The following is a 27,442-nucleotide window of genomic DNA, read 5'->3' as shown; positions in this document are numbered from 1 at the left end:
TAAATATCGGCGCTCAGCGAGCACCTCGGTGTGATCAGCTGTTTGTTTAGCGACAGAATGATGGAACTGTCAGCGCGCGCTCAAAGGGAAACCTGCGCATGCGATTTCATGCACATTATTTGCTTTAATCCCGTCAAATTAAATAACGTCCTGAGATATTACAGAAACAAACATGCATCACAGTGAACACATTTCAGAGGGAACTACTGTAAATTTCACCGACTTTATGAAATCGAAAGGCTTTAAATATTTAAGAAATGTTAGACTTGTGGAATGAGGTCGATTTAAAAGGTCTCACGAGTACAAATAAATCCCTGTGGCGTATGTTTATTATTAATATTATTTGAAATATATGCGGGATACATCATGCATGTGTTGTACTTACAAGACCAAGAGAGCTTATCAAGGATAAAACTTGACCGGGCGTCCGGAAATAATCCTTCTTCGGTTTGGCCAAAGAGGGCGTGGTCAATATATCCACAAGGTTCAGTTCTAGACAGGAGATGACATTCATGAGCCGAAGCTCCAGCCATATACAAAAGACCGGACCGATTTATTTATAACTAATCGTTACTTTTCTGATCGTTACTGTATTTATGATCAATAAAAGATTTTTCGACACCGGCATACCCCTGTCGAGTTTCACTTTGGAGAGGCCGAAGTCCGTGAGCTTGATGTGGCCCTCGTTGCTGATCAGCATGTTATCGGGTTTCAGATCCCTGAAGGAAGAAGTCATGTTTGTTTATTTGGACACACACTAGGCCTGGTTATCTACAGCAGACGTTCTTATCACGCAAGTAGTACCTGTGAATGATGCCGTGTCGGTGAAGGTAATCCAAAGCTAGGGCCACTTCTGAAATGTATTTTAAGGACATGTCCTCGTCGAAGTAGCCGTAGATGTGGAGCAGAGACTTCACGTCCCCGCCGATCAGGTACTCCATGACCTGGATGGAAAAAAATCATCATCATCATCATCATCATCAAACAGTAGCTTGGGTTGAGTTTTGAACAGTAAAGAGTCAAAACCGGGCTTCTGTACGGTTTGAGTGACAGACTCGAGTGAGGAAAGATGGAGAGCATTAATGCTGGGATGCTGACTGGATTTATCGATGCACGAATACGAACTGTATTTACTATATATGCAGAGTCGTGAAACATTTTCAGCCATACTTACAGGAAAAAAATATATATATATCAGATCACTGGCTAAAAGATGCCACTGTCCCAGTATTTAATTATTTTAGCCAAATAATTAAAAAATAAAAACAACGAGCTGACTCTACGGGCTCCGAAAGAGTCGACTCTGATTGATTCGGCTCACAGAAGCAAGTCGCTAGTGGAAGTACAGTATCCATACGATCGAATAAAATTAAGGAAGGGGGGGGGGGGGGGGGGGGGGACATGAAACAAGTTCCGAAAGACATATTTCGGATTATATTTTTTGCCATCTTCAGTTTAATGAGGAACGACGAGTCTTGAATCACCTGACATTTTATACACATCAGTCAACAAATTGAACTTGTATCTACTTTTAAATGTCCAGGGTTCTTGATTGATGACCATTTGTCTTTTTAGACACATATTCTGTATACTGCTAAGAAGCTAAAGGTTTTACTTGGATTTTATTTTCGAAATAAGTCTTGTTTTTCCTCTGGGGTGAAACGGAAACTGGCGGAGCTGACCTTTTTTCCGATAATTGATTATGGTGATGTGTTATGATGATGATGCCCTTTACTGTCACTAGTCACATGTACCAGCGAAATTAACCGTCAACCTGTCCGTACATATACAACATACAATTGACATAGGGTAGACAGGACAGGAAGACAGGGATAAAGATAAAAAGGAAACACAACATGAGGAGAGATAAAGAAAAAAAGAACACCCCCCACTATGCTCCTGTCAGGAGTACAGTGTGGGAACATTTAAAAAACCTTTGCATAAGCACACACAACACAAGTACACTTTAAACACGGGACTTGAGGGGGGGAATCAGGGGTAAGGGGGGGAGGGGGTAATCCAACACAAGCAAGCAGCCGTTCGCTCCTGCAGCCATGAAGGCGCTGGTCACACACCCGCTTGTCACACTGGGGGTAAAAATGGCGACCGTGGAGAGTTAGAGAGGAATGCGAGGAATGAGAGTGTCTCCCGACAGTGACCTTCAGGGGGAAATGTTGCCTCAGCAACGGCCTGAACCGAGGCCGGTGCTGTGTCAGGGAGCCGAATGTCGAGAAGATATAAATTGTTTGGTCTTTCCAGACGCAGTCTTTGCACGTCCACACCGCTCGTCCATATCTGTCCATTCTATTCAAATTCATCTCCGAAAAACGTATTCCTTGCAAAGCTGAAAGCTGCTCCGAGATAACAACCATTTTGTGGTTAAAGTTCTGAATGTCCACAGTCCGAGTGCCAACAGCTTTGCCCACCACTCCATTCATATCGGGCAGCTTTGTGGGGCTTTGAACAGCTGTCACCGTTGTCTGATTTCATCGATATGCCAGGGCAATGCCTAATCCAATCAGCAAAAGTCCTGTAATCATGGTTCCGAATAGGTAGATATCTTCAATGTCCTCCACAGAAAGAATTGCCAGGCACATGACCCGCCACCGCTCCCACGCGTCCATCGTGTAACCAGCCGCAAACGTTCCGGCAGGACAGACGGGTTCCCCCGAACCCATGCTTCTCATCGAGAAAACTGTGTCAATTTCGTTAGGAGACCAGTTTATCAATTCCATGCTTTTTTTTTTAGTTTAGAAAGTAATGCAGGGATAGTCTCTTCAAAAAGTACAGCAGACGAGACAAGACACAGAAGCACAAGCAGGGAAAAAAAAGGAGGGAGAGCAGAAAATGTGACCGCCTTCCGTGGAAGCACGGAGAGAGGAAAAAAAAAGAAAAAAATATATGAATTGTTCTATATGAATCTGCGCTCAATGCCTCCACGTGCTGGATAGTGTGCATCATGGCGCTCTGAGGTTTATCATAAACTGTGGAGCTCTAACTCATCACTGTGTCTTATACACTAAAGTAAACTGGCCATCTTTATATGCGGGCCGGCTTGGCCATTGGTACGTCTTTATCTCCAAGGCTATCCTTGAGATGATTCCATTATATTCATCATCTCTTTTAATCCTGAATAATAGAGCCTACATTCTTCGTTCTCTGGACTTTTTACATTTTACTGTTCCTGGGTTAGAACAGAAATGGGGAAGAAAGCTTTTAGGTTTTCTGCTCCAACTACATGGAATAATTTGCAGTCAAAGCTCAAACTCCAAAATCTAGTACCGGGGTACCTCTGAATGTATTTACAACCCCAATTCCAAAAAAGTTGGGACGCTGTGTAAACTGTAAATAAAAACATAATGCGATCATTTACAAATCATGGAAACCCTGTATTTCATTGAAAATAGTACAAAGACATCAGATCAAATGTTAAAACTGAGAAACTGTATTGTTTTTTGAAAAATATATGCTCATTTTGAATTTGATGTCAGCAACACATTTCAGAAAAGTTGGGACGGGGCAACAAAAGACTGAAAAACTTGTGTAAGGCTTAAAAAAAACAATTTGATAAATTGGCAACAGGTCAGTAAAATGATTGGGTATAAAAAGAGTATCCCAGAGATGCGGAGTCTCTCAGAAGTAAAGATGGCGAGGGGTTCACCGCTCTGTGAAAGACTGCGAGGGTAAACAGTGCAAGAATTTAAGAATAACGTTCCTCAATGTAAAACTGCAAAGAATTTGGGGATCACATCATCTACAGTCCATATCATCATGAAAAGATTCAGAGAATCTGGAGAAATCTCTGTATGCAAGAGACAAGGCTGAAAACTGACATTGGATGCCTGTGATCTTCAGGCCCTCAGGAGACACTTCATTAAAAGCAGATGCATGTCTGTAGTGGAAATCACTGTATGGGCTCAGGAACACTTCAGAAAACCATCGTCTGTGAAAACAGTTCATTACTGCATCCACAAATGCAAGTTAAAACCAGATATAAACAATATCCAGAAACACTGCCACCTTCTCTGGGCCCGAGCTCTTTTACGATGGACTGAGGTGAAGTGGAAAACTGTCCCAAGGTCTAACAAATCAAAAGTAAATATTCTTTTTGGAAATCATGGACACCACATCCTCCAGGCTAAAGAGGAGCGGGACCATCCGGCTTGACATCAGTGCACAGTTCAAAATCCAGCATCTGTGATGGTATGAGGGTGTATTGGTGCATATGACATGGGTAGCTTGTACATCTGGGAAGGCATCATTAATGCTGAATGATATGTACACGTTTCAGAGCAACATGCTGCCATCCAGACAAAATCTTTTCCAGGCAAGACCTTCCTTCTTTCAGCAAGACAATGCCAAACCGCTTTCTGCACATATTAAAACTGCATGGCTCTGTACTAAAAGAGTCCGGGTGCTAAACTGGCCTGCCTGCAGTCCAGACCTGTCTCACATTGAAAACATTTGGCACGCTATGAAGCACGAAAGAGATCCCAAACTGTTGAGCAACTGAAATTGTCTATCGGACGAGAATGGGACAACATTTGTCTTTCAAAACTACAGCAATTGGTCTCCTCAGTTCCCAAACATTTACAGAGTGTTGTTAAAAGTAGGGGTGAGGCAACACAGTGGTAAACACGCCCCTGTCCCAACTTTTTTGAAACGTGTTGCTGACATCAAATTCAAAACGAGCACGTTTTTCAAAAAAACAACAAACTTTTCCAGTTTCAACATCTGACATGTTGTCTTTGTACAATTTTCAATGAAATACCAGGTTTCAGTGACTTGCAAATCATTGCATTCTGTTTTTATTGATAGTTTACCCAGCATCCCAACTTTTTTGGAATTGGGGTTGTACGTCCATGATAAATCCCATTGTTTTGAGGCTTCATGGGTGCAAATGTTTTATTTGAATGGAAATGTCTTACTTGATCTTGACCTGTTTTTGTAAATTCAACTGTTTTTTGTATTATGTCTAATAGTGTTTTCCCAAGAAAAAAATGAAAGCCCTAAATTCTGGCATGATAATACACAGACAACTGAGCGTCAAAGGTGCGAAGCGAAACTAGGGGTGCGGGGGCATGCTCCCCCTGGAAAATTTTTTGAAAATAGATGCTCTCGGGTGCATTTTCAGGGTCTCTGAGAGGTTTTAGATCCATGATTATAGGATCGATTTTACCAGTGTTTCAATGATTTCTGACCTAAACAGGGCTCGACATTAACGGTTGCCTGCTTGTCCGGGACAAGTGATCCTTGATGTCGGACAAGTTCATCGTCTCAGTTACTTGTCCGATCGGACAAATGCCAAAATACGCCGATATTCAGGTTACGTATCAAATTTATCAGTTTATTCGCATGATTTCCGAAGCATCTCACTCGACATATTGTTTTGATGAATCGCCGGATGTTTCTCTTCGGAAAGAGCGATGTGCGCACGCGCAATATTCCGCTTGCGAAACCGGCCAATACCTCTTCGTGTATTTGAGCTGAAAAGTAAATGGTCGTTTATCAGACCCTCCAGGATTTTGTGATGTTGCGATTTGCAACTTCAACGCAAATTCAACCAATCCCCGCGAATTCAGGGCGGTGTTGCAATTATATCCAATCACTGCAACTTTCCCACAAATTTGACCAATCGTTGGCGTCATCTTGAGGTGACATCGACAAACTACCTTCCGCCTTACTTCCGTGTATACGTTCAAGAGAAGCAGCATGTGCGAGTCAGTGTTTATGTAGGCTTAAATTCTGTTACTGAAAGTGTGTTATGTTTACAGTGAAGGACTGTGCGCACTTTACATTATTTTTTTTACTTAATACAAGAAATTAATGGATGCCAACATTTTTGCCAAAATGGTATTTTATTTTCCATTGTTTAGGCAGCTTCAGCATCATACTGTGAGATTCTGTTCAAATTGTTTTTTTTTCTTCTATGAAGCCTGAGCCATTTATTTTATTAGTTTATAATTGTTTAATTTGGTCTTCAGGAGAGACTGCCTGCACACAGTACTAGTATTAATAGTTTTTTTCTTACATGAAAGCTGAGGCATATTATATTTTATTTTAAGGTAACTTCATGTTGTGCTGTGAGGTTCTATGCACTTTAACTTTTGAACCAACAGGTGCATTTGGATAAGTAAAGCCTATTTTTCTGCATTTTTGTAGTCCTGGTAATCTTTTATATTGGTAAAGTTGTTTAAAGGACCATTTCTCAGTGTCTGTTTTTTTAATCAATAGTTTTTCAGTAATAACTTAATATTTAACATATCACTCAGTTTTAATCACAAAAAGAGAAAATCGCAACAATTTCTCGCAACTTTCACTTCCTCCCGCAATGTAATCGCAACAAAAATCTAAAAAACAATGCAACTTTCATTGCAACCATTAAATACCATACAGGAGCCACAATGAATAATTAGACAACAACAATTAATCAATCAGTGGAGGATATATATCCAAAGTTAATAATTTAAAAATGAAAATATACTGCATAATTTTAATTTTCTGGTTTTCAATTTCTCATAAATAAATGATTGATGGAGTCCAATTTTTTTCTGCAGTGAATAGATTGTGTTAAAGTAATTCTGGTGAAATTAGTTTATTACAAATAGTTTTTGTGGTTCTTTTTCTCAAATTTTTCTTCGGACAAGTCAACCTCACATTCGGACAAGTAAATTTCCTTTCAACTTGCCCGACAGGACAAGTGGTTTCAAAAGTTAATGTAGAGCCCTGGACCTAAATACAACCCCGATTCCAAAAAAGTTGGGACAAAGTACAAATTGTAAATACAAATGGAATGCGATAATTTACAAATCTCAAACTGATATTGTATTCACAATAGAACATAGACAACATATCAAATGTCGAAAGTGAGACATTTTGAAATTTCATGACAAATATTGGCTTATTTGAAATTTCATGACAGCAACACATCTCAAGAAAGTTGGGACAGGGGCAATAAGAGGCTGGAAAAGTTAAAGGTACAAAAAAGGAACAGCTGGAGGACCAAATTGCAACTCATTAGGTCAATTGGCAATAGGTCATTAACATGACTGGGTATAAAAAGAGCATCTTGGAGTGGCAGCGGCTCTCAGAAGTAAAGATGGGAAGAGGATCACCAATCCCCCTAATTCTGCGTCGACAAATAGTGGAGCAATATCAGAAAGGAGTTCGACAGTGTAAAATTGCAAAGAGTTTGAACATATCATCTACAGTGCATAATATCATCAAAAGATTCAGAGAATCTGGAAGAATCTCTGTGCGTAAGGGTCAAGGCCGGAAAACCATACTGGGTGCCCGTGATCTTCGGGCCCTTAGACGCCTCTGCATCACATACAGGCATGCTTCTGTATTGGAAATCACAAAATGGGCTCAGGAATATTTCCAGAGAACATTATCTGTGAACACAATTCACCGTGCCATCCGCCGTTGCCAGCTAAAACTCTATAGCTCAAAGAAGAAGCCGTATCTAAACATGATCCAGAAGCGCAGACGTCTTCTCTGGGCCAAGGCTCATTTAAAATGGACTGTGGCAAAGTGGAAAACTGTTCTGTGGTCAGACGAATCAAAATTTGAAGTTCTTTATGGAAATCAGGGACGCCGTGTCATTTGGACTAAAGAGGAGAAGGACGACCCAAGTTGTTATCAGCGCTCAGTTCAGAAGCCTGCATCTCTGATGGTATGGGGTTGCATTAGTGCGTGTGGCATGGGCAGCTTACACATCTGGAAAGACACCATCAATGCTGAAAGGTATATCCAGGTTCTAGAGCAACATATGCTCCCATCCAGACGACGTCTCTTTCAGGGAAGACCTTGCATTTTCCAACATGACAATGCCAAACCACATACTGCATCAATTACAGCATCATGGCTGCGTAGAAGAAGGGTCCGGGTACTGAACTGGCCAGCCTGCAGTCCAGATCTTTCACCCATAGAAAACATTTGGTGCATCATAAAACGGAAGATACGACAAAAAAAGACCTAAGACAGTTGAGCAACTAGAATCCTACATTAGACAAGAATGGGTTAACATTCCTATCCCTAAACTTGAGCAACTTGTCTCCTCAGTCCCCAGACGTTTACAGACTGTTGTAAAGAGAAAAGGGGATGTCTCACAGTGGGGAAACATGGCCTTGTCCCAACTTTTTTGAGATGTGTTGTTGTCATGAAATTTAAAAATCACCTAATTTTTCTCTTTAAATGATACATTTTCTCAGTTTAAACATTTGATATGTCATCTATGTTCTATTCTGAACAAAATATGGAATTTTGAAACTTCCACATCATTGCATTCCGTTTTTATTTACAATTTGTACTTTGTCCCAACTTTTTTGGAAGCTGGGTTGTAGTATTCATGTGTACACATTTGAAATTTCACCTTAAAGTTCAACATGCAAAAAAAGTTAACCTGTTTTGTTATAGATTACTGATCAAGTAGCGTTGTAACAAAAACGTGCATGAAAATATGAACAGTGGTTTGCTCCATCTTATGCAATCCAATGAAGAGAATCGATCATCATGACCTCCTGTTGATCACAAAGGGATCTGAACCTAAGACCTGCCACCTTAAAATAATTGCTGTATTACTATAACTATAATGATTTAGAATGTTTCTGATGCAATTACCATAATATACAGTGGTGTGAAAAAGTGTTTGCCCCCTACCTGATTTCTCTCACAAGTTTGTCACACTTAAATGTTTCAGATCATCAAACAAATTTAAATATTAGACAAAGATAACACAAGTAAACACAAAATGCAGTTTTTAAATGAAGGTTTTTATTATTAAGGGGAAAAAAATCCAAACCTACATGACCCTGTGTGAAAAAGTGATTGCCCCCTAAACCTAATAACTGGTTGGGCCACCCTTAGCACCAATAACTGCAATCAAGCGTTTGCGATAACTGGCAATTAGTTTTTTTTACAGCGCTGTGGAGGAATTTTGGCCCACTCATCTTTGGAGAATTGTTGTAATTCAGCCACATTGGAGGGTTTTCGAGCAAGAACCGCCTTTTTAAGGTCATGCCACAGCATCTCAATCGGATTCAGGTCAGGACTTTGACGAGGCCACTCCAAAGTCTTCATTTTGTTTTTCTTAAGCCATTCAGAGGTGGACTTGCTGGTGTGTTTTGGATAATTGTCCTGCTGCAGAACCCAAGTGCGCTTCTGCTTGAGATCACGAACAGATGGCCGGACATTCTCCTTCAGGATTTTTTGGTAGACAGCAGAATTCATGGTTCCATTTACCACAGCAAGTCTTCCAGGTCCTGAAGCAGCAAAACAGCCCCAGACCATCACCATATTTTACTGTTGGTATGATGTTCCTTTTCTGAAATGCTGTGTTACTTTTATGCCAGATGTAATGGGACATCTCATCTCATTATCTCTAGCCACTTTATCCTGTTCTACAGGGTCGCAGGCAAGCTGGAGCCTATCCCAGCTGACTACGGGCGAAAGGCGGGGTACACCCTGGACAAGTCGCCAGGTCATCACAGGGCTGACACATAGACACAGACAACCATTCACACTCACGGTCAATTTAGAGTCACCAGTTAACCTAACCTGCATGTCTTTGGACTGTGGGGGAAACCGGAGCACCCGGAGGAAACCCACGCGGACACGGGGAGAACATGCAAACTCCACACAGAAAGGCCCTCACCGGCCACGGGGGTCGAACCCGGACCTTCTTGCTGTGAGGCGACAGCGCTAACCACTACACCACCGTGCCGGTAATGGGACATACCCCTTCCAAAAAGTTCAACTTTTGTCTCATCAGTCCACAGAGTATTTTCCCAAAAGTCTTGGGGATCATCAAGATGTTTTCTGGCAAAACTGAAACGAGCCTTTACGTTCTTTTCACCCAGCAGTGGTTTTTGTCTTGGAACTCTGCCATGCAGGCCATTTTTGCCCAGTCTCTTTCTTATGGTGGGGTCATGAACACTGACCTTAACTGAGGCAAGTGAGGCCTGCAGTTCTTTGGATGTTGTTGTGGGGTCTTTTGTGACCTCTTGGATGAGTCGTCGCTGCGCTCTTGGGGGTAATTTTGGTCGGCCGGCCACTCCTGAGAAGGTTCACTACTGTTCCATGCTGTCGCCATTTGTGGATAACGGCTCTCACTGTGGTTCACTGGAGTCCCAAAGCTTTAGAAATGGCTTTAACCTTTTCCAGACTGATCGATCTCAATTACTTTGTTTCTCATTTGTTCCTGAAGTTCTTTGGATCGCAGCATGATGTCTAGCTTTTGAGGATCTTTTGGTCTACTTCACGTTGTCGGGCAGGTCCTATTTAAGTGATTTCTTGATTGAGAACAGGTGTGGCAGTAATCGGGCCTGGGTGTGGCTAGAGAAATTGAACTCAAAAAACCTCCGTTTAACCCTTTGATGCAAAACATATGCACACCCCTTCTAATGCACAACATGGGTCAAAAATGACCCGCATTCATTTTCCAGGTTATTTCATGCTGACGGAGTTTTCTTTGCTCTATCTTTTGAAATCAATTTATTTTATGATTGAATATTCCAAGTATTCTTTAAATATCTTGTTTTTAATTACCACAAATCATTAATTTAATTTCTTTCCTACTTTATGAACAAAAATACTTTTTATATTACTACACATGGGTCATCCAAGTGTGATTTAAAATTAAACGTCTTAATACTATAATAATAATTTGTTTCAAGTAATTACTTTAGCAGTGAATGGGGCCCGTTATTTATTTATTAACTCTGTAGTTAGCGAAGCCAACTACAATAAAATTAGCTAACTAAAGTAGAATATGTCAACAGCTCGGTAGCTAATAGTAATTACTTGGAACTTTCTGACAAGTAATCTAAGGGAACCTAAACAATCAATTTTTTTCTAAGGTAATGTTCGAACAATTGAAAAACATTACTTGCATGTATGAGATGGGCAAAGGGCGCTGTGCTGAGCTGTGAAATGTCTGACACAAGCACAATTCACAGTTCCCACCAAACGCTGGAGTAAATGCATGCGGGTCGGTTCTGACCCATGTGTGTAAACTTGATGTAGAATTACAAAAGCTGTGCTTGTTCATAACTTAAGAAAGGAAAAATAAAAATGATGATTTGTGCTAAACAAAAACAAGATATTTACTGCATATTTGGAAAAGTAAATGACAAAATGAATTTTTTTCAAAAGTATATATCATAGAAACACTCAGCCATACATGAAATAACCTGGAAAATGAATGCAGGTTGTTTTTGACCCATGCTGTGCATTAGAAGGGTAGTGATACAAAAAGGGGTTTTATTCAAAAAGGAAAAAATAAAATAAGGATGTATGATGATCAAAAACAAGTTAATTGAGGAATACCTTGAATACTGAATGATGGAATTAATTGATTGCAAAGATATAGACTACGTTCAGACTGCACCCTGAAACGACCCATATCCGATTTTTTTTTGCCCATATGCGACCTGTATCCGATTTGTTATTGACAATCTGAACGACACAGATCCAATTTTTTTCACATGCGACCCAGGCCGCTTGGATATGTGGTCCTAATTCCGATGCATATCCGTTATTTTCACATGCGACTGCAGTCTGACCGGACAGGTCGCATTCATGCGACCTACACGTCATCAACAAGAGACAAACGTCACTATTCTGCGTTGGCTAATCCCGCCTCTTTGGTGGAAAACAACAACATTTGTACAGTTTTCAGAATTTAAATAGACTTTTATAGAATTGATCAAGCTAATGGTGGATTTGGTAGGGACCTGGATGTTGATCTGTTAGCCTGATTAAATAAAACAGTTTCTATAACTGATTTATAACTTAAACCATCCTGTATTACAAGATTATAAGATTGTTCTGGAAATTTCCAGTAATTTGACACCTTCGGTCTCATTAGTCTGCTGCCCACATTAATCAGACTATTGTGTGAGTTCCGCCGCCGCCACAAAAACCACATCGCCAGGTCTCGCCTCATCTCCATAGCAAACTGCACTGGTGTTTCTGCACCTTGAGCCAGCGCTGAGAGAAGTTGCAGAATTCAGCTGGCTATAAACAATCTAAATAAATATTTATAAAAATGTAGAAAAAAAGTTTATTAATATGACGAAATAAATATGTGCAAATTATTAAGCCTGAATTAAGAGTTTGGTAATACAGTGGCCGTATCCCAAATGACTGCCTACTGAAGCTCGAGTGCACTATATAGAGTTTAAAAATCCATTACTTCCTAGTAACATGTAGTGCACTTATATAGAAATTAGAGAGACATTTAGGAGTCAACCCTCGTTACCAGGCTACACGTTTTCATTTCAGTTCAGAAACAAAAACACACACGAGACCTCACACTTTAACACTAACCGGATAATTAAACAAACAAACAAAAAAAAAATCATTAAACTTGAAGAGTGCGCTTTTTTTTTGTTCATGTATTACGTAGATGTGCTTATTACGTGTCAATTTGCGCATGCGGGACACTTTTGGGTCGTTTTCCGTTCATATTGGAGATCGCATACAAGTCTCATATAATTGGTAATGTGAACGGCCTAACAAAAAAATCGGATTTCACAACAAATCAGATATGGGTCGTTTCAGGTTGCAGTCTGAACGTAGTGTCAGTGCGCTCTACACTTCCTGGTGGACAGAACGGAAATGTGAACCCCGAATCGTTTAAATAGTCAGTCGCTTTTGCTCCAGCTTGTGCTTTTCCATACCAAATAAACCTTGGTGGCCGTCTGCAGGGAGTAATAGAGCTGCACGATGAAGGGGCTTTTACTGAGGGCCAGAGCGTCTCTCTCCGCCCGCATCTGATCGCTCATGTTCTTATCCACCATGTCCGCTTTCTTCACCACCTGCACACAGATCATTTACAAATCAATCAGTGAGCGTGACAGCGAGGGTTATCATCAGGGGTCGTTATTTATACAACCAGACGGTTTACACGCATAACAAAACCCTGGAACCACTTAATAACAAGAAAGCAGTAATTAAAATTAACTGAATAACATCACCTGTGAATAAAAAAAAAAAGTTATTTTTTGTGTGATTTATATACTTATGTACATTTAAAACTGTCATTATGCATACTGTACGGTGACACAATTCATAATGCATATAATATAATTACCGTATTTTCCGGACTATACGTCGCTCCGGAGTTTAAGTCGCATCAGCCAAAAAATGCATTATGAAGATGAAAAAAACATATATACGTCGCACCGGACTATAAGTCGCACTTTTTTGAAGGGTTATTCTATCCATAGAATCTGTGATTGTATCTGATAAGCGGCGTGTGGTTACTGCGCGACTGCATTGTTTCTTTAATAAACGAACAGCTGAGCAGTGATAACGCGCCCTTTGCCCTGTAAGTAGCCTAGTCTGATTATTTTAAATATCTACTACTATCTTTAATACTATCACTATCGTTATTACTAATAGCCTATATTATTATTATAACTAATATTAGTAGCCTATTACTGATGCATTAATCAGTTTGCTTTTAGAATATTTTTACCGGTAGGGCTTATTATCGCCCCATGGCTCTTTCATCTGTGTTATTAAAGCTGTAGTCATCATCGAGGAGAGTCATTCTTCATTTTTGTCGAATTTTATTTCATCAAATCAGAGGTCAAGTAGGCTATAGGTATATCATCTCCAAAGACAGGTACGGTAGTAAAAACAACCGTCTAGTGAAAAAAAAAAAAAACAACAACAACTGCTTTTAAATCCCCTACTTAAATCCTTAAAATGAGTCATTTAACTCATGTCTTGTGTGATCTGATCTCCAATGGTGAAATAAACCGGTTGTGATGAGTACAGTCTGTTATTTTAGAAGATAAATGTAATATATAATTTAATATATAGACTAATAAAAATTAATATTTTATAATATAATATCACGACATATTACTGTCTGTAACTGTCACTAAAGCGTTTTCTAAGATCATAATGTCTGATATTATTATTATTATTATTATTATTATTATTATTTTACACACACATTAAGCGCGTGTGCGTAAAGTTATAGTAAACCATCCCCCGCCTTTTTTTTTTTTTTGAGTCGCCGGACCCACCCACCTCCTGCGTTCTGGGACCTCCCACTTCACAAATTAAGCACTGCCTAAAATCACTACATAACTATTTAAATAGCTATAGGCCTATCATTAATAATAAAACACAGGTCAATCAAGTTTATCAAGCTGATGATTTCACTCCAAATCAGCAAATCCATTGAATTCCTCATCCTCGGTGTCGCTTCTGAACAACTCTGCCTCCAGCGGCAGATGAAGCGCCGTTTCCTCTTCTTCTGCGTGGCTGTCGTCAGACTCAGCATCAGCTCCAGTTATTCCGCGGTGAAAAAAAAAAAAAAAAAACATATATACGTCGCACCGGAGTATAAGTCGCATGGCCAGCCGAACCATGAAAAAAAGTGCGACTTATAGTCCGAAAAATACGGTATGCGGAATATTCCCGAAATCTTCCAGCGTGAGTGCAGAAATGAAGGAAACTTTCACGGTTTTCCAGGTTTACAGATTTTCCAAAGCTGCACGTGACTGGAGTAAAGTTCCAACTCGTCCCTGTCCTACAGGAACCCTGAATCCCGAACAAACGGCAACTTTAAAGAATACAGAGATCGTGGCCATCTTTTTAACGCTGACTTCAATCACAAAGGACTGAGTGGAGATTATCGGAAAGAGACAATCCCAATTACGGCACGCGAAAAAGCTGATGCCAGTTTAGTAAACCGTAGCAGGGCATTATACTGATAATGTGAATTATACTTGTAAATAAGCTTAAAATGAAAATTTTAATTCAAGTAAGCATACGAAACTTCTGTTTAAGAAATGCACAAATGCGCCGTGTTGCATTTTACACAGTTTTAAAACTGTAAAATGTTTTCCTTTAGTCAGTTGCACATACAGTATGTTTAAGCAAGACATGTTTATTTGGCCATTATACAGGATTTATGGCATCGTGCATGTTTTAGGAGGATAAAACTCAGGCGTCCGCACAATATATACACGTTATTTAGCAGCTGGGAGGTCCGTATGGTGAAATACCGTGACCGAGGTCTTGAAAGTACTGAGCGAGGCCCTCTGGGCCGAGGTCACGGTATTTCACCATACAGCCCAACCTTAAGCTGGTAAATAATATGTTTATTTTTTCTTTACCAAATTCTAACAGAAAACGAGAGCGCCCGAAAGGGGAAACCGAGCCGAGCCGCCATTTTGAATCCTCATTCACGGCTGTAATGCAAATTGGTTCCTCCTCGGTATACAAGTGCACTTCCATGGCAGGAAAAAACTACATTTTGCCGCCTATGTAGTCCCCTATTTATACAAATAGGAGTCATTCAGGATTCAGCCATGTTTTTGCTCGGCGTTAGCAACAGTTAGAGGTTTTCAGCTTTCTCCTGAAATGTTTTCTTTTATTTCTTCTTCCTCAGGGTAGTGAAACTCGCTTTCGCTGTGAACACTGTCGTTATCGCTATCCATGCTGTAAAATTAATGCTATTCTCCTGAGAAACGCTGGCAAACATTTAAGATTTTTGATAATCTTATAAATAAATCTTATTTAAAAAAAAAAAAAAAAAAAAAGATAAATGTTGACAAAAAATGCTACCATGTTTGTTGTCGTGAACGAGCGAGTTGCCAGAGGTCCATAACCAGGGTCTATAATCATAGGATACGGACCTGCTCGCCAGCCAATCAGAGCGCAGGATTTGATGGAAACCGGACCGCGAAAAAAAAAAAACCATGATAATGGTTCAATATTAGACTGGTACCAAAATCCAGAATTGTGACACCCAAAGGCATTTTTGAGACAAAGTCGGCAAACAGTCTTATTTTGCCAATTTGGGCGTGCCGAATTCAAATCTGCAATATGCCGAGCTCTATCTGACCTCTGTTGACCTCTAGAGGTCATTGAACTTTGGGCCTGTAAACGTCTCAGCTGAACCCAGTTTCTCAGCTTTCTACGGAATGAAATGTACTAAAATGATTAATGAAGTTAGCAAATGGCCTTGTTTGTTAAATGTTTGGGTGCTGAATTCATTTTTCATTTGTAAAACGACATATGACCTCTGATAACCTCAAAGTCATTAAACTTGGCCTATAGGCCTATGCATTTAACGGCATTTTTAAACTGACTTTACTCCCCCAAAAAGAATATGAACAGACAAAAAACAAATAGAAAGGAACAAATACAACATTAAATGCCAGTCCATGTACATGTGACTTACTTTTCACAATGAGAATGCCTAGGCGATCACCTTACATAACATTGCATTACATTTAGCGGTTATTGTTTATACAAAGCTACTGAAAAAAGGACAGATTCAGCAGCATACAAAATGTGGGGGCATACAGGGTATACAGGTTAATCAGGGTTAGTATATATGAGAGTTTTTTTCTTTGTTGTTTGTTTTTTGTAAAGGCTTTACCCCGTTTAAAACAAAATAAAAAACAAACAACTGAATCTGTCTTTTCAGTAGCTTTGTATAAACAATAACCGCTAAATGTAATGCAATGTTATGTAAGGTGATCGCCGAGGCATTCTCATTGTGAAAAGTAATGCCGCTTTTCCACTACAAACGCGGCTGAGCCGTGCCGTGCCGAGTCGAGCTGAGTCGAGCTGAGCGGGGCTGTTGGAGTTGCATTTCGACTACAACCGCGCTGAACCGTGCTGGCTGGAAGTGGGTGGACACATTGGGTGGAGTTAGCGAAAGTGGGTGGACGTCAGGTGATGTCGTTAAGCAGCGCAAACAGTGACATCAGTGACAGTGGCGGAACAAGTCAGAGCCGGGCCGGGGGCGGGGCAAATGACCGGGCCCTTTATTAAAGCTTATCATAACATCATTTTAGGCTACAAAATGTCCGCAACTGCGGTGTTTACCAATTTCAACACTACCGGGTGCAACTATGTTATTTAGTACATCAAGTCCTTCAAACGAACATGTAACTCAGAAACAAAAAACATTAGGATACTGTACATGGCTCATAATAAAACATCAATAGCCTATACTGCGCACATTATTTGAAGGGCATACGAATGAGCGCTCAGAGGTTGCAGCGGTGACAGGAAGAGTCAGAAATAAAAGGAGGGCGGTGCAAACCTCACTGAATGCACTGTGTTTACCAATTTCAACACTACGGGGTGCAACTATGTTAGTTTGTACATTAAGTCCTTCAAACGAACATGTAACTCAGAAACAAAAAAACATTAGGCGACATACTGTACATGGCTCATAATAAAACATCAATAGCCTACTGCGCGCATTATTTGAAGGGCATACGGCGAGCCTTGCGCTCCGCGAACTCGTCCACGATGCTCTGTATGTCACTGATTCAGTGAGCTTTTAAGCGGTAGTCTCACGACCCGAATAGTAAACAATAAACATGGAGGACATGGAGTCGTTAGTGTTGCTGGTCTTGGTGCTGTGGCTTGTTGTCACCGACAACGCGGACAGATACTGGCAAGAGCGTATAGATGAGGCGAGGCGCATAAGGCTTCAGAAATTCTCGTAATTCGTAATTATTCTCCTTCCGGGTTTGCGGTGTTTACAGATCCCAGCGCGCTCGCGGGGCGTGTGTGGGCGTGTGAGGACACTCCTCCTCACCAATCAGTGCACAGGGGAGTGTCTGCTCACGCCCCCAACCTCAGTCGGCTCGGTTTGGCTCGCTTCAGCCCCACTCCAAAACCGTGCGAGTTTTAGGGGCTAAGCAGGGCTGAAGCGAGCTGAGTCGTGCTGGTTTTTGGTAGTCGAAACGCGAGCCGTGTCGGGCTGAAGTGAGCTGAAGCGAGCTGAAGTGAGCTGAAAAAGGGTAGTGGAAAAGGGCCATAAGTCACATGTACATGGACTGGCATTTAATGTTGTATTTGTTCCTTTCTATTTGTTTTTTGTCTGTTCATATTCTTTTTGGGGGAGTAAAGTCAGTTTAAAAATGCCGTTAAATGCATAGGCCTATGGAGCACTTGCATGTGACGTCACAGCCGATCCAGATTGTGACAGACGCCATCTTGTCGGTCAAACGCTATATTCCGCCTTCTACTTCTGCTTTTACTTCTACCTTTTCTTCTGGAAAACCCTACTATATACAATTCTACTACAACGGCTACAAGCTCTCCCTACCTGTGCACGTTTTTATATGTTTTTTGTGTGTATTTTTGCGTGTTGTTCGTCTGTACCGGACTTCAATATCCACTACAACCGTATGGACTTACTGGACATTGGTTTCCAGCAGAAAATGACGGTTTGTAGCGATTTCCATCGCATGCACAACATTCCGGACGAGAAAAAACAAAAAACATTCCGGACGAGATAGCGAGACCAGCGGGGTCTCCATGGATTGTTATCGGAAGCAAAGCGAAGGAGGCGGCGCCAGGAGCGGAAGCAAAAGCGAGGCTACAGGCAGAGCCGGCCTGTTGACTAAGCTCAGAAAACAGCTACTCAAATCTCCACTGCTAAGCCTCTACCTCTCCAACGCCAGATCCATGTAAACAAGACGGACGATTTGGAATTACAGCTAGAATTACCTTATTCTATTCTATAATCGGCTGGTCAGTGCATCTAGTATCAGTACTAGTAATACTTAAGTGACTTACCCATCCAATGAGGATTCTTGTTTACAAGATGCCACATCTGAGTCGCTGACAAATCCTGAATTTCTGTAGAGATAACTGTCCAGAGATTTATAGGCACGCAGTGTTTCACCACTGAACAGCGAGGGAAAGTTGATTAGGTAATTATACACGTCTGGGTATTCCGCTGGCAGTTCAAAATCCGGAAGTGAAAACTCCGTCCGGTAAGCCATAAGGGTCACAAATCTGTAGATCGTTTATTTTAGACATATATCTAGTTATCTGTTCATTAGAAAAATGAGCCGTGTAGTCCGTCGGTTGAAATTGATCCATTCTGCACACGAGTGCAGCAGTATTCAGCGGTGTTTTTGACCGACAAGATGGCGGTTGTGTACTTTCCGGTCACGTGACTGCAAGATCTCTATAGGCCAAGTTTAATGACCTTGAGGTTATCAGAGGTCATATGTCGTTTTACAAATGAAAAATGAATTCAGCACCCAAACATTTAACAAACAAGGCCATTTGCTAACTTAATTAATCATTTTAGTACATTTCATTCCTTAGAAAGCTGAGAAACTGGGTTCAGCTGAGACGTTTACAGGCCCAAAGTTCAATGACCTCTAGAGGTCAACAGAGGTCAGATAGAGCTCGGCATATTGCAGATTTGAATTCGGCACACCCAAATCGACAAAATAAGACTGTTTGCCGTCTCAAAAATGCCTTTAACTCCTTAAATAAGCACTTTTTTGAATTTTGGTACCAGTCTATATATGACAACAGCACAGAATCCGATATGGGTTTAGTCTTCTGATCGGCCAGCTTTGTTTAGCATCTGAGAAAGACCTGTTTTTAAAGAATGCTGCTGTCGTCCTAATTAATGACGGAAATGTTACACTTTCAGAGACAGATGCTAACAACTCCCCTGTGTCTTGATCATGCATACAGTATTTCCTGTTTAAAGGTGCAATAAGTGATTTTTATTATTTCTTTTGAGCACAAATAACATGGAAAAATATGTAGAAAGTGATTTAAAAAAAAAAAAAAAGGTAAACCATGGCTTGAGAAAACATGCTCTGTGTTCTGGTCCAGAATGATGGATTGTCTTTGGATTGGTTTCCTGTTGGCTATTTTATAGATACGCCCCTTTACTCTGCCCCCATCTTAGTCTGAAATCAGTCAGCACCCAGCGCAGCCAGATAATTCTTGGAAAAAAACAAAACAAAACTTGATGACAAGAAAAATATAGTAAAACTAAAAATAATAGCTACAACAACGAGACCGTCAGTGACGGTGTAGCTCACTCCAGCCCCGTCTAGTCCAGGAGGAACGATCTAAAGTGGGCCACCTTGCACAATTAATCTTGCAAGCTATATATATAAGTTATATCCACTCAGGAATACCGACCTATTTACCAGAAAGAATCCAAAACAATGAGGAATTGACCGAGAAGAAGCGATTTTTGTGGAAACTGCTCATTAGGGCTTAAAAGACAGACTGCCTTTCAGATTTATCAAGTGTAGCTCATAAAAAGAATTTTCCCGACACCCATTTATTTCTGTTTAGTGGACCGAAAGCGACTGAATTCGAATCACAGACTTCCAATTTTATTAGGTTTTTTTAATAGAATAATTAATGACTTTATTGCCACGTAGCTCTAAATTCTCTGCTATTTTTTCCTGCTTCACCATGACCCAATACAAGATACTACGTCATGCATCACATCCTGTGGTGGGCTTTGCCCGTTCACGCAAGGCATTGCGGGATACAAATTTGAAACAGGAAAGAAAAAAAAAAAGGAGGACGAGTGTGCGCGAATGAAACGTGAAAGATTGACTACAGTAACGGAAAGAAAGCGAGAAGAAAAGACGTTGTGTTATATACGAAGGAAAGGAAACGCAGGAAATATCAAACTAATAAATATCGGCGCTCAGCGAGCACGTCGGTGTGATCAGCTGTTCGTTTAGCGACAGAATGATGTAACTGTCGGTGCACGCTCAAAGGTAAACCTGCGCATGCGCACACACACACGGACTTCCTGTGTCTGCTTGACTGCGCGAAGAAGCGAGCGATTTCATGCACATTATTTGCTTTAATCCCCTCAAATTAAATAACTGCCCAGCCACAGAACAGAATGGCCTGATATTTTACGAGATATTGCAAAAATAAACATCTCACAATGACCACATTTCAGACGGAACTCAATTTCACAGATTTTTATGAAATCCAAAGGCCGTCTAGCTTTAACTACGCCATATCTTCATTATTAATTGCAATTATGCAATTTTGGGTAGAAGCTATCTATATGCACCCCATGCAGACCTGGCAAAAAGAATAAAAATCGGTGAAGAATTGAGAGAGAAGAAGTGATTTTTGTGAAACGTGGACAACGACAGACAACACGATGGCATAAGCTCATCGCCTGTCGGCCGGATGAGATGATAATAATAATAATAAACACAAAGCACTTGAACTGAAATAGCACATTTTTTCCCCCCAGAATTCAACTTTTTGCAATCAGCACCTTTAAAGGATCTGGTAATCATGTAAGAACCTTGGGAGAGGCATAAATTACGGCAGAGTTACATTTTAAAACGGTCAACTGGAAATATTTTAGGAACAGTGAGTCACTGGTGGGCAGCATGGTGGTGTGGCGGTTAGCGCTGTCGCCTCACAGCAAGAAGGTCTGGGTTTGAGCCCAGCATCCGGCAAGGGCCTTTCTGTGCGGAATTTGCATGTTCTCCCCGTGTCCACGTTGGTTTCCTCCGGGTGCTCCGGTTTCCCCCACAGTCCAAAGACATGCAGGTTAGGTTAACTGGTGACTCTAAATTGACCGTAGGTGTGAATGTGAGTGTGAATGGTTGTCTGTGTGCCCCTTTTCCACTAAAGCAGTTCCAGGGCTGGTTCGGGGCCAGTGCTTAGTTTGGAACCAGGTTTTCTGTTTCCACTGACAAAGAACTGGCTCTGGGGTCAGAAAAACCGGTTCCAGGCTAGCACCAGCTCTCTGCTGGGCCAGAGGAAAGAACCACTTATGTCAGCGGGGGGGGGGGGGGGGGGCGGAGTTGTTAAGACCAACAACAATAACAAGACCGTGAAAGATCGCTATTTTTAAGCGACGAGAAGCAGCAGCTGTACAAACACGAAGTCATCCATTATTATTATTATTGTTGCTGCTGCTTCTTCTGTGTTGTTTTTGCTTCGATATTCGCACCAAGGTTTATGTAAACGCAGCGACGTAACTGACGTATACAGCGACGTAATGACATGGCTTCCCTTAGCACCGCGAGCTATGGAAAAGCAAACTGGTTCTCAGCTGGCTCGCAAGTTGAACGAGTTGTGAACCAGCACCGGCCCTGAACCAGCCCTGGAACTGATTTGGTGGAAAAGGGGTAATAGTGTCAGCCCTGTGATGACCTGGCGACTTGTCCAGGGTGTACCCCGCCTTTCGCCCGTAGTCAGCTGGGATAGGCTCCAGCTTGCCTGCGACCCTGTAGAACAGGATAAAGCGGCTACAGATAATGAGCTAGATGGATGGGTCATTGGTCTATAAAATGACTGACAGGAGGTCCGTCCGAGCATTCAGGGCCAGAAATCAGTTTTCCAAACGGATTTTCTCAGCCTCTTGATACATTTGTGCTCAAACCAGGGCTTAACCTGTTATATTTTATGGTGGGTTTTGATATTTCCCAGGTTTTGTGTGCAAAGTAAGAAGTTTTAAAAATGCCTATTGCACCTTTAATGTCATTTCCAAGACATTAATGTGAAATATTGGGATCCATGCATGCCCTAACCCTGCTTTCAGTCCTGGAGATGAGGCAGTGAGGGTGCATGGTGTTTTCTGGGAGTACCTTGACAGCATAGAGTTTCGAGTTGTTCTTTTTCCGGGCCAGAAAGACTTTCCCGAAGGCGCCGCGGCTGATCGGCTTCAGCACCATGAAGTCCTCGATGGAGGGCGGCTTCGGCACTTCAACACTCGGAACCACTGACTTCTCCTCAGCCTCCATTTTCATTCTTTCTTTCTTTCTTTCTTTCTCTCTGTTACTGATTATCTCTTTAAATCACTTTCACAATAATCACTTTTCCTCGTTGTGCATTCACAAAGGCACTCAACATTACTTTCCTTAATCTATTTAACTACGCACAAACCTCTAAACTGTCCATCTTTATCAATAAACCGACTCTCTCCCTCCTGATCCTCACCACCATTGTTTTGAAATTTGAAATGTGCGCCTCGGTGTGAGGGGTCCTTGCTATAGAGGGCCGTAAATATTAACACTGATTTACGTTCACAAACAAAAAACAGACGTTTTAGAGTTTATCTCTATTAAATATATATTAATTAACTAACATAACTTCGAAATGAAATGCTTGATATTTGAAATAATCCGTTAAATTTTTGTAAATATTCTTTTTTTTCAATCAGGCACCTATTCGGGCTACTAAAGTCCGTTTGGTTTACGCAACAGGACCTCTGGCAGTCGCGAAAACAACGGATTGAAAAGCGGAAGTGGATGAATGCCGGGTTGCCATGTCTGTGGATTTCACCTACAGCTTAGAGAGTTAGAGTTTATTTTATTTTTAAAAGGGACAGTGTACAAATTAAACATTATCCTTGTGTTAAGGACAGATGTCTGTACCAGGTTATAGCAGTACATGTAGTCCCTTGGCAGGTGGATGTAATAAAAAAAGATAAATAACATGTACAGGAAATGTCACCAAATCTGTCATTAGAGCAATTTGTAGTGATTTAGACCAGTAAAATAGCTTCATAAAGCATACATAGCAGCGCCATTTTTCACAATCACACACATGCGCACACACACACCATAAGTTAAACGAAATGTGCAAAGGAATGTGCAAGCCAGTGCAAATATGCATTATCCCATCCCACTACCCCCTCTTTACATAGAGGATAAGTTTTACCACTCCAACCTCGAGAGAGAGAGAGAGAGAGAGCAAGACATGCTCTCCAAACCACCAAAACTTCACATTTCAGTAGGTTTTACCCTCCCACACCTATCACTACATTCAGACCGCAACCTGAAACGACCCATATCCGATTTGTTGTGAAATCCGATTTTTTTGTTAGGCCGTTCACATTACCAATTATATGAGACTTGTATGCGGTCTCCAATATGAACGGAAAACGACCCAAAAGTGTCCCGCATGCGCAAATTGACACGTAATAAGCACATCTACGTAATACGTAAACAAAAAAAAAAAGCGCACTCTTCAAGTTTGCAAGTAAAGCATGGAGATGAGGTGAGACCTGGCGATGTGGTTTTTGTGGCGGCGGCGGAACTCACACAATAATCTGATTAATGTGGGCAGCAGACTAATGAGACCGAAGGTGTCAAATTACTGGAAATTTCCAGAACAGTCTTATAATCTTGTAATACAGGATGGTTTAAGTTATAAATCAGTTATAGAAACTGTTTTATTTAATCAGGCTAACAGATCAACATCCAGGTCCCTACCAAATCCACCATTAGCTTGATCAATTCTATAAAAGTCTATTTAAATTCTGAAAACTGTACAAATGTTGTTGTTTTCCGCCAAAGAGGCGGGATTAGCCAACGCAGAATAGTGACGTTTGTCTCTTGTTGATGACGTGTAGGTCGCATGAATGCGACCTGTCCGGTCAGACTGCAGTCGCATGTGAAAATATCGGATATGCATCGGATTTAGGACCACATATCCAAGCGGCCTGGGTCGGATGTGAAAAAATCCGATCTGTGTCGTTCAGATTGTCAATAACAAATCGGATACAGGTCGCATATGGGCAAAAAAAAATCAGATATGGGTCGTTTCAGGGTGCAGTCTGAACGTAGTCTAGTAGTCATACACAAGCATAATAAGATAAAATAAGAATTAAAAAATAAAATAAATAAATAAAATCTCCCCCCACACACACACACACACACAGGACTCTCCCATCCCTCACAATCCCCACACACCCACAAACACACTAAAAAGTGCAAAATCTGCATACCCCCCAATACCTCCACCACACACACACCATTCAATAAAATGCCCTAACTATCCTTTTCTATCCATGTGTGCATAATTGAGTTGATAACATCCATTTCCTTGTCACATGTGAAAAAGACTTAAAATTTGTACAGGATTTTAATTCTGTTGGGAGGTTATTCCTACGGAAGAGCGATAGTTCCACTAAGAAATACATATATTTTTTTTAATTTCTGAGAAAAAAACTCAGAATTTTCGAGATTAAAGTCAGAAATTTCGAGAAAAAAGTAAAAAATTTCGAGAAACAATCTCAAAACTTTTGAGAAAAAAAGTCAAAATTTTCGAGAAAAAAGTCGAAATTTTTGAGAAAAAGTCGAAATTTTCAAGAAAGTCAAAATTTTCGAGAAAAAAGTCGCAATTTTTGAGAAAAAAAAGTCAAAATTTTCAAGAAAAAAGTCGAAATTTTCAAGAAAAAAAGTCTAAATTTTTGAGAAAAAAGTCGCAATTTTTAAGAAAAAAGTCTAAATTTTCGAGAAAAAAAAGTCAGAAATCTGTAGAAGGTGGGCTTCCATACGGAAGTGACACTCACTCGCGGCCGGTAGACATGAATGGCTGAGACCAGAGCCATGGAATTCAGAGTTGTGACAACTGGGGTACAGGAAGTCGGTTGGTGATGTGATTCACGTAGATTCAAATACTTCTAGGCAGCGGCTTTCTGTTTGCTAGAGACTAACACAGAACCACTACATAAAAAGCAAAGATTAAGTAGAAACGAATTACATTTACCTTTACCGCACTTTTTGTGTTCTACGGCCACTTCCTGGAACTAGTGGAACTATGTCAATGGCGATCTATGTGTCTAGTTCCAGGAAGTGGCCGTAGAACACAGAAAGTGCAGTAAAGGTAAATGTAATTCGTTTCTACTTAATCTTTGCTTGTTATGTAGTGGTTCTGTGTTAGTCTCTAGCAAACAGAAAGCCGCTGCCTAGAAGTATTTGAATCTACGTGAATCACATCACCAACCGACTTCCTGTACCCCGGTTGTCACAACTCTGAATTCCATGGCTCTGGTCTCAGCCATTCATGTCTACCGGCCGCGAGTGAGTGTCACTTCCGTATGGAAGCCCACCTTCTACAGATTTCTGACTTTTTTTTTCTTGAAAATTTTGACTTTTTTTCTCGAAAATTTCGACTTCTTTTTCTCAAAAATTTCGACTTTTTTTCTCAAATTTCGACTTTTTTTTCTCAAAAATTTCGACTTTTTTTCTCAAAAATTTCGACTTTTTTTTCTCAAAAATTTCGACTTTTTTTCTCAAAAATTTCAACTTTTTTTCTCAAAAATTTCGACTTTTTTCTCGAAATTTTTGACTTTTTTTCTCAAAAGTTTTGAGATTGTTTCTCGAAATTTTTGACTTTTTTTCTTGAAATTTCTGACTTTAATCTCAAAAATTCTGAGTTTTTTTTCTCAGAAGTTTCCAAATAAAATATAAAACCCTGGCCCTTTTGCTCTGCCGTATATTCCACTGATTTGTGGCTACAGAAGAAAAAGATGATTTACCAAATGCAGTCTTTCGTAGTGGGACACTACATTCCCCCCTCGACACTGATCTAGTGGTACGTGTTGATACCTCTGAGCATAAAGAAATAAATTGTTTCAAAGGTGGTGGTGCATCATTATGTATAATTTTAAAAAGCAGGCAGAGATTTGCATGCCGAATTAGATTTTCAAGGCTCAATATGTTATATTTACGAAGCACAAGACAGTGGTGGTAAGAACGTTTTCTCCTGGCATCATATTTTACTCAGAAAGGTCAAAATTCCTCGCTTAAAAAATGCTCTTTGATTAACTACAACGAATAATGCTTACGGGTTCGACCTATTTTTATTTATTTATTTTTTGTTGGTTTAATTGTGTGTGCACAAACACATTTCTGCCACTTTTTGTTTGTGTCTGTATATCTATTTTCCACAGCTGGTACTTTGAACTTTCTTAACTGAAACTCTTTGACATGAATAATTAATTCATAATTATATATCAGGCCAATCAGAGCTACTCTCAGGGCTGCTGTGATGGAAAACTAATCACCTTCTGACCAATTGGTTTAACAACAATTAAACACTAGATGGCGCTAAAAGAAGCCAGTTACAGTACATGCTGTATGTATGCATGTATTTCTGTCTTTATCTGCCTGTCTACTCTTATATAAGAGTAAAAGCTGTGAGGAGTCAGACTGGGATACTGACACACAAATCAGATCAAATCACTTCTCTCATATAGACCACACTGTTTATTTTATACCATATTGACGCTTTAAAAGAGGCCTGGTGTAATATTATCCTCTACTACACCAACATCACTACAGGAGCTGTTAAAGATACACTGCACAAGCAAAAGTATGTGGACACCTGATCGCCACACCTTTCACCAAACTGTTGCCACCAAATTCGAAGCACACAGTTGGATAGAATGTCTTGGATACATGCTGCAGAGTCCCTTCACAATTTTGCTTCACTGGAATTAAGAGACCCAAACCTGTTCTAGCATGACGATGGTCCTGTACACAAATCGAGCTCCATGAAAACATGGTGTGTGTTCAGGTTGGAGTGGAAGAACTCCTGTACAGATCCATGACTGAACTCAACCCCACTGAACACCTTTGGGATGAACTGGAGCCTCTTCACCTAACATCAGAGCCTGATCTCATGAATGCTCTTGGAGCTGAACTGAATGACCACAAATCCCCACAGCGATGCCCCATAAACTTGTCAAAAGCCTTCCCAGACCTCACAGTGGACCTGATTATAAGAGCAAAGAGGAAATAAAGTTGGAATCAGATGTTCAACAAGGACCTGTGAATCTCAGGGGGTGCACATACTTTTGGCCATATAGTTTATTTTAGATAATAACAACATGTTTTGCAAAAAC

At 40.6% G+C, this 27,442-nt stretch overlaps 2 protein-coding genes across 4 annotated transcripts in view; one reads left to right on the top strand and one right to left on the bottom strand.

Annotated features, from left to right (window-relative positions):
* The window catches only part of mastl (microtubule associated serine/threonine kinase-like), a 68,739-nt gene extending 45,970 nt beyond the window's left edge, over positions 1-22,769 (bottom strand). For 2 of the 3 annotated variants that reach the window (XM_060922538.1, XM_060922539.1), the window contains exons 1-5: positions 22,395-22,769; positions 12,684-12,821; positions 805-944; positions 631-719; positions 386-492 (exon numbers count right to left, since the gene is read on the bottom strand). In XM_060922538.1, the coding sequence (XP_060778521.1) occupies positions 386-492; positions 631-719; positions 805-944; positions 12,684-12,821; positions 22,395-22,556 (636 nt within the window). In that variant the 5' untranslated portion in view covers positions 22,557-22,769. The remainder of the gene's footprint in view (positions 1-385; positions 493-630; positions 720-804; positions 945-12,683; positions 12,822-22,394) is intronic. The other variant, XM_060922540.1, reaches the window with a different exon arrangement.
* Positions 22,770-27,266: 4,497 nt separating this feature from the next.
* The window catches only part of pcolce2b (procollagen C-endopeptidase enhancer 2b), a 58,234-nt gene continuing 58,058 nt past the window's right edge, over positions 27,267-27,442 (top strand). The window contains exon 1 of the mRNA XM_060920857.1: positions 27,267-27,368. Within this exon, the coding sequence (XP_060776840.1) occupies positions 27,267-27,368 (102 nt within the window). The remainder of the gene's footprint in view (positions 27,369-27,442) is intronic.

This window comes from Neoarius graeffei, chromosome 5 (genome assembly GCF_027579695.1).
Source record: "Neoarius graeffei isolate fNeoGra1 chromosome 5, fNeoGra1.pri, whole genome shotgun sequence".
Lineage (NCBI taxonomy): Eukaryota > Metazoa > Chordata > Actinopteri > Siluriformes > Ariidae > Neoarius > Neoarius graeffei.
Note: the sequence above shows the minus strand (reverse complement) of the source record. Positions and strands in the feature narration are given on the sequence as shown.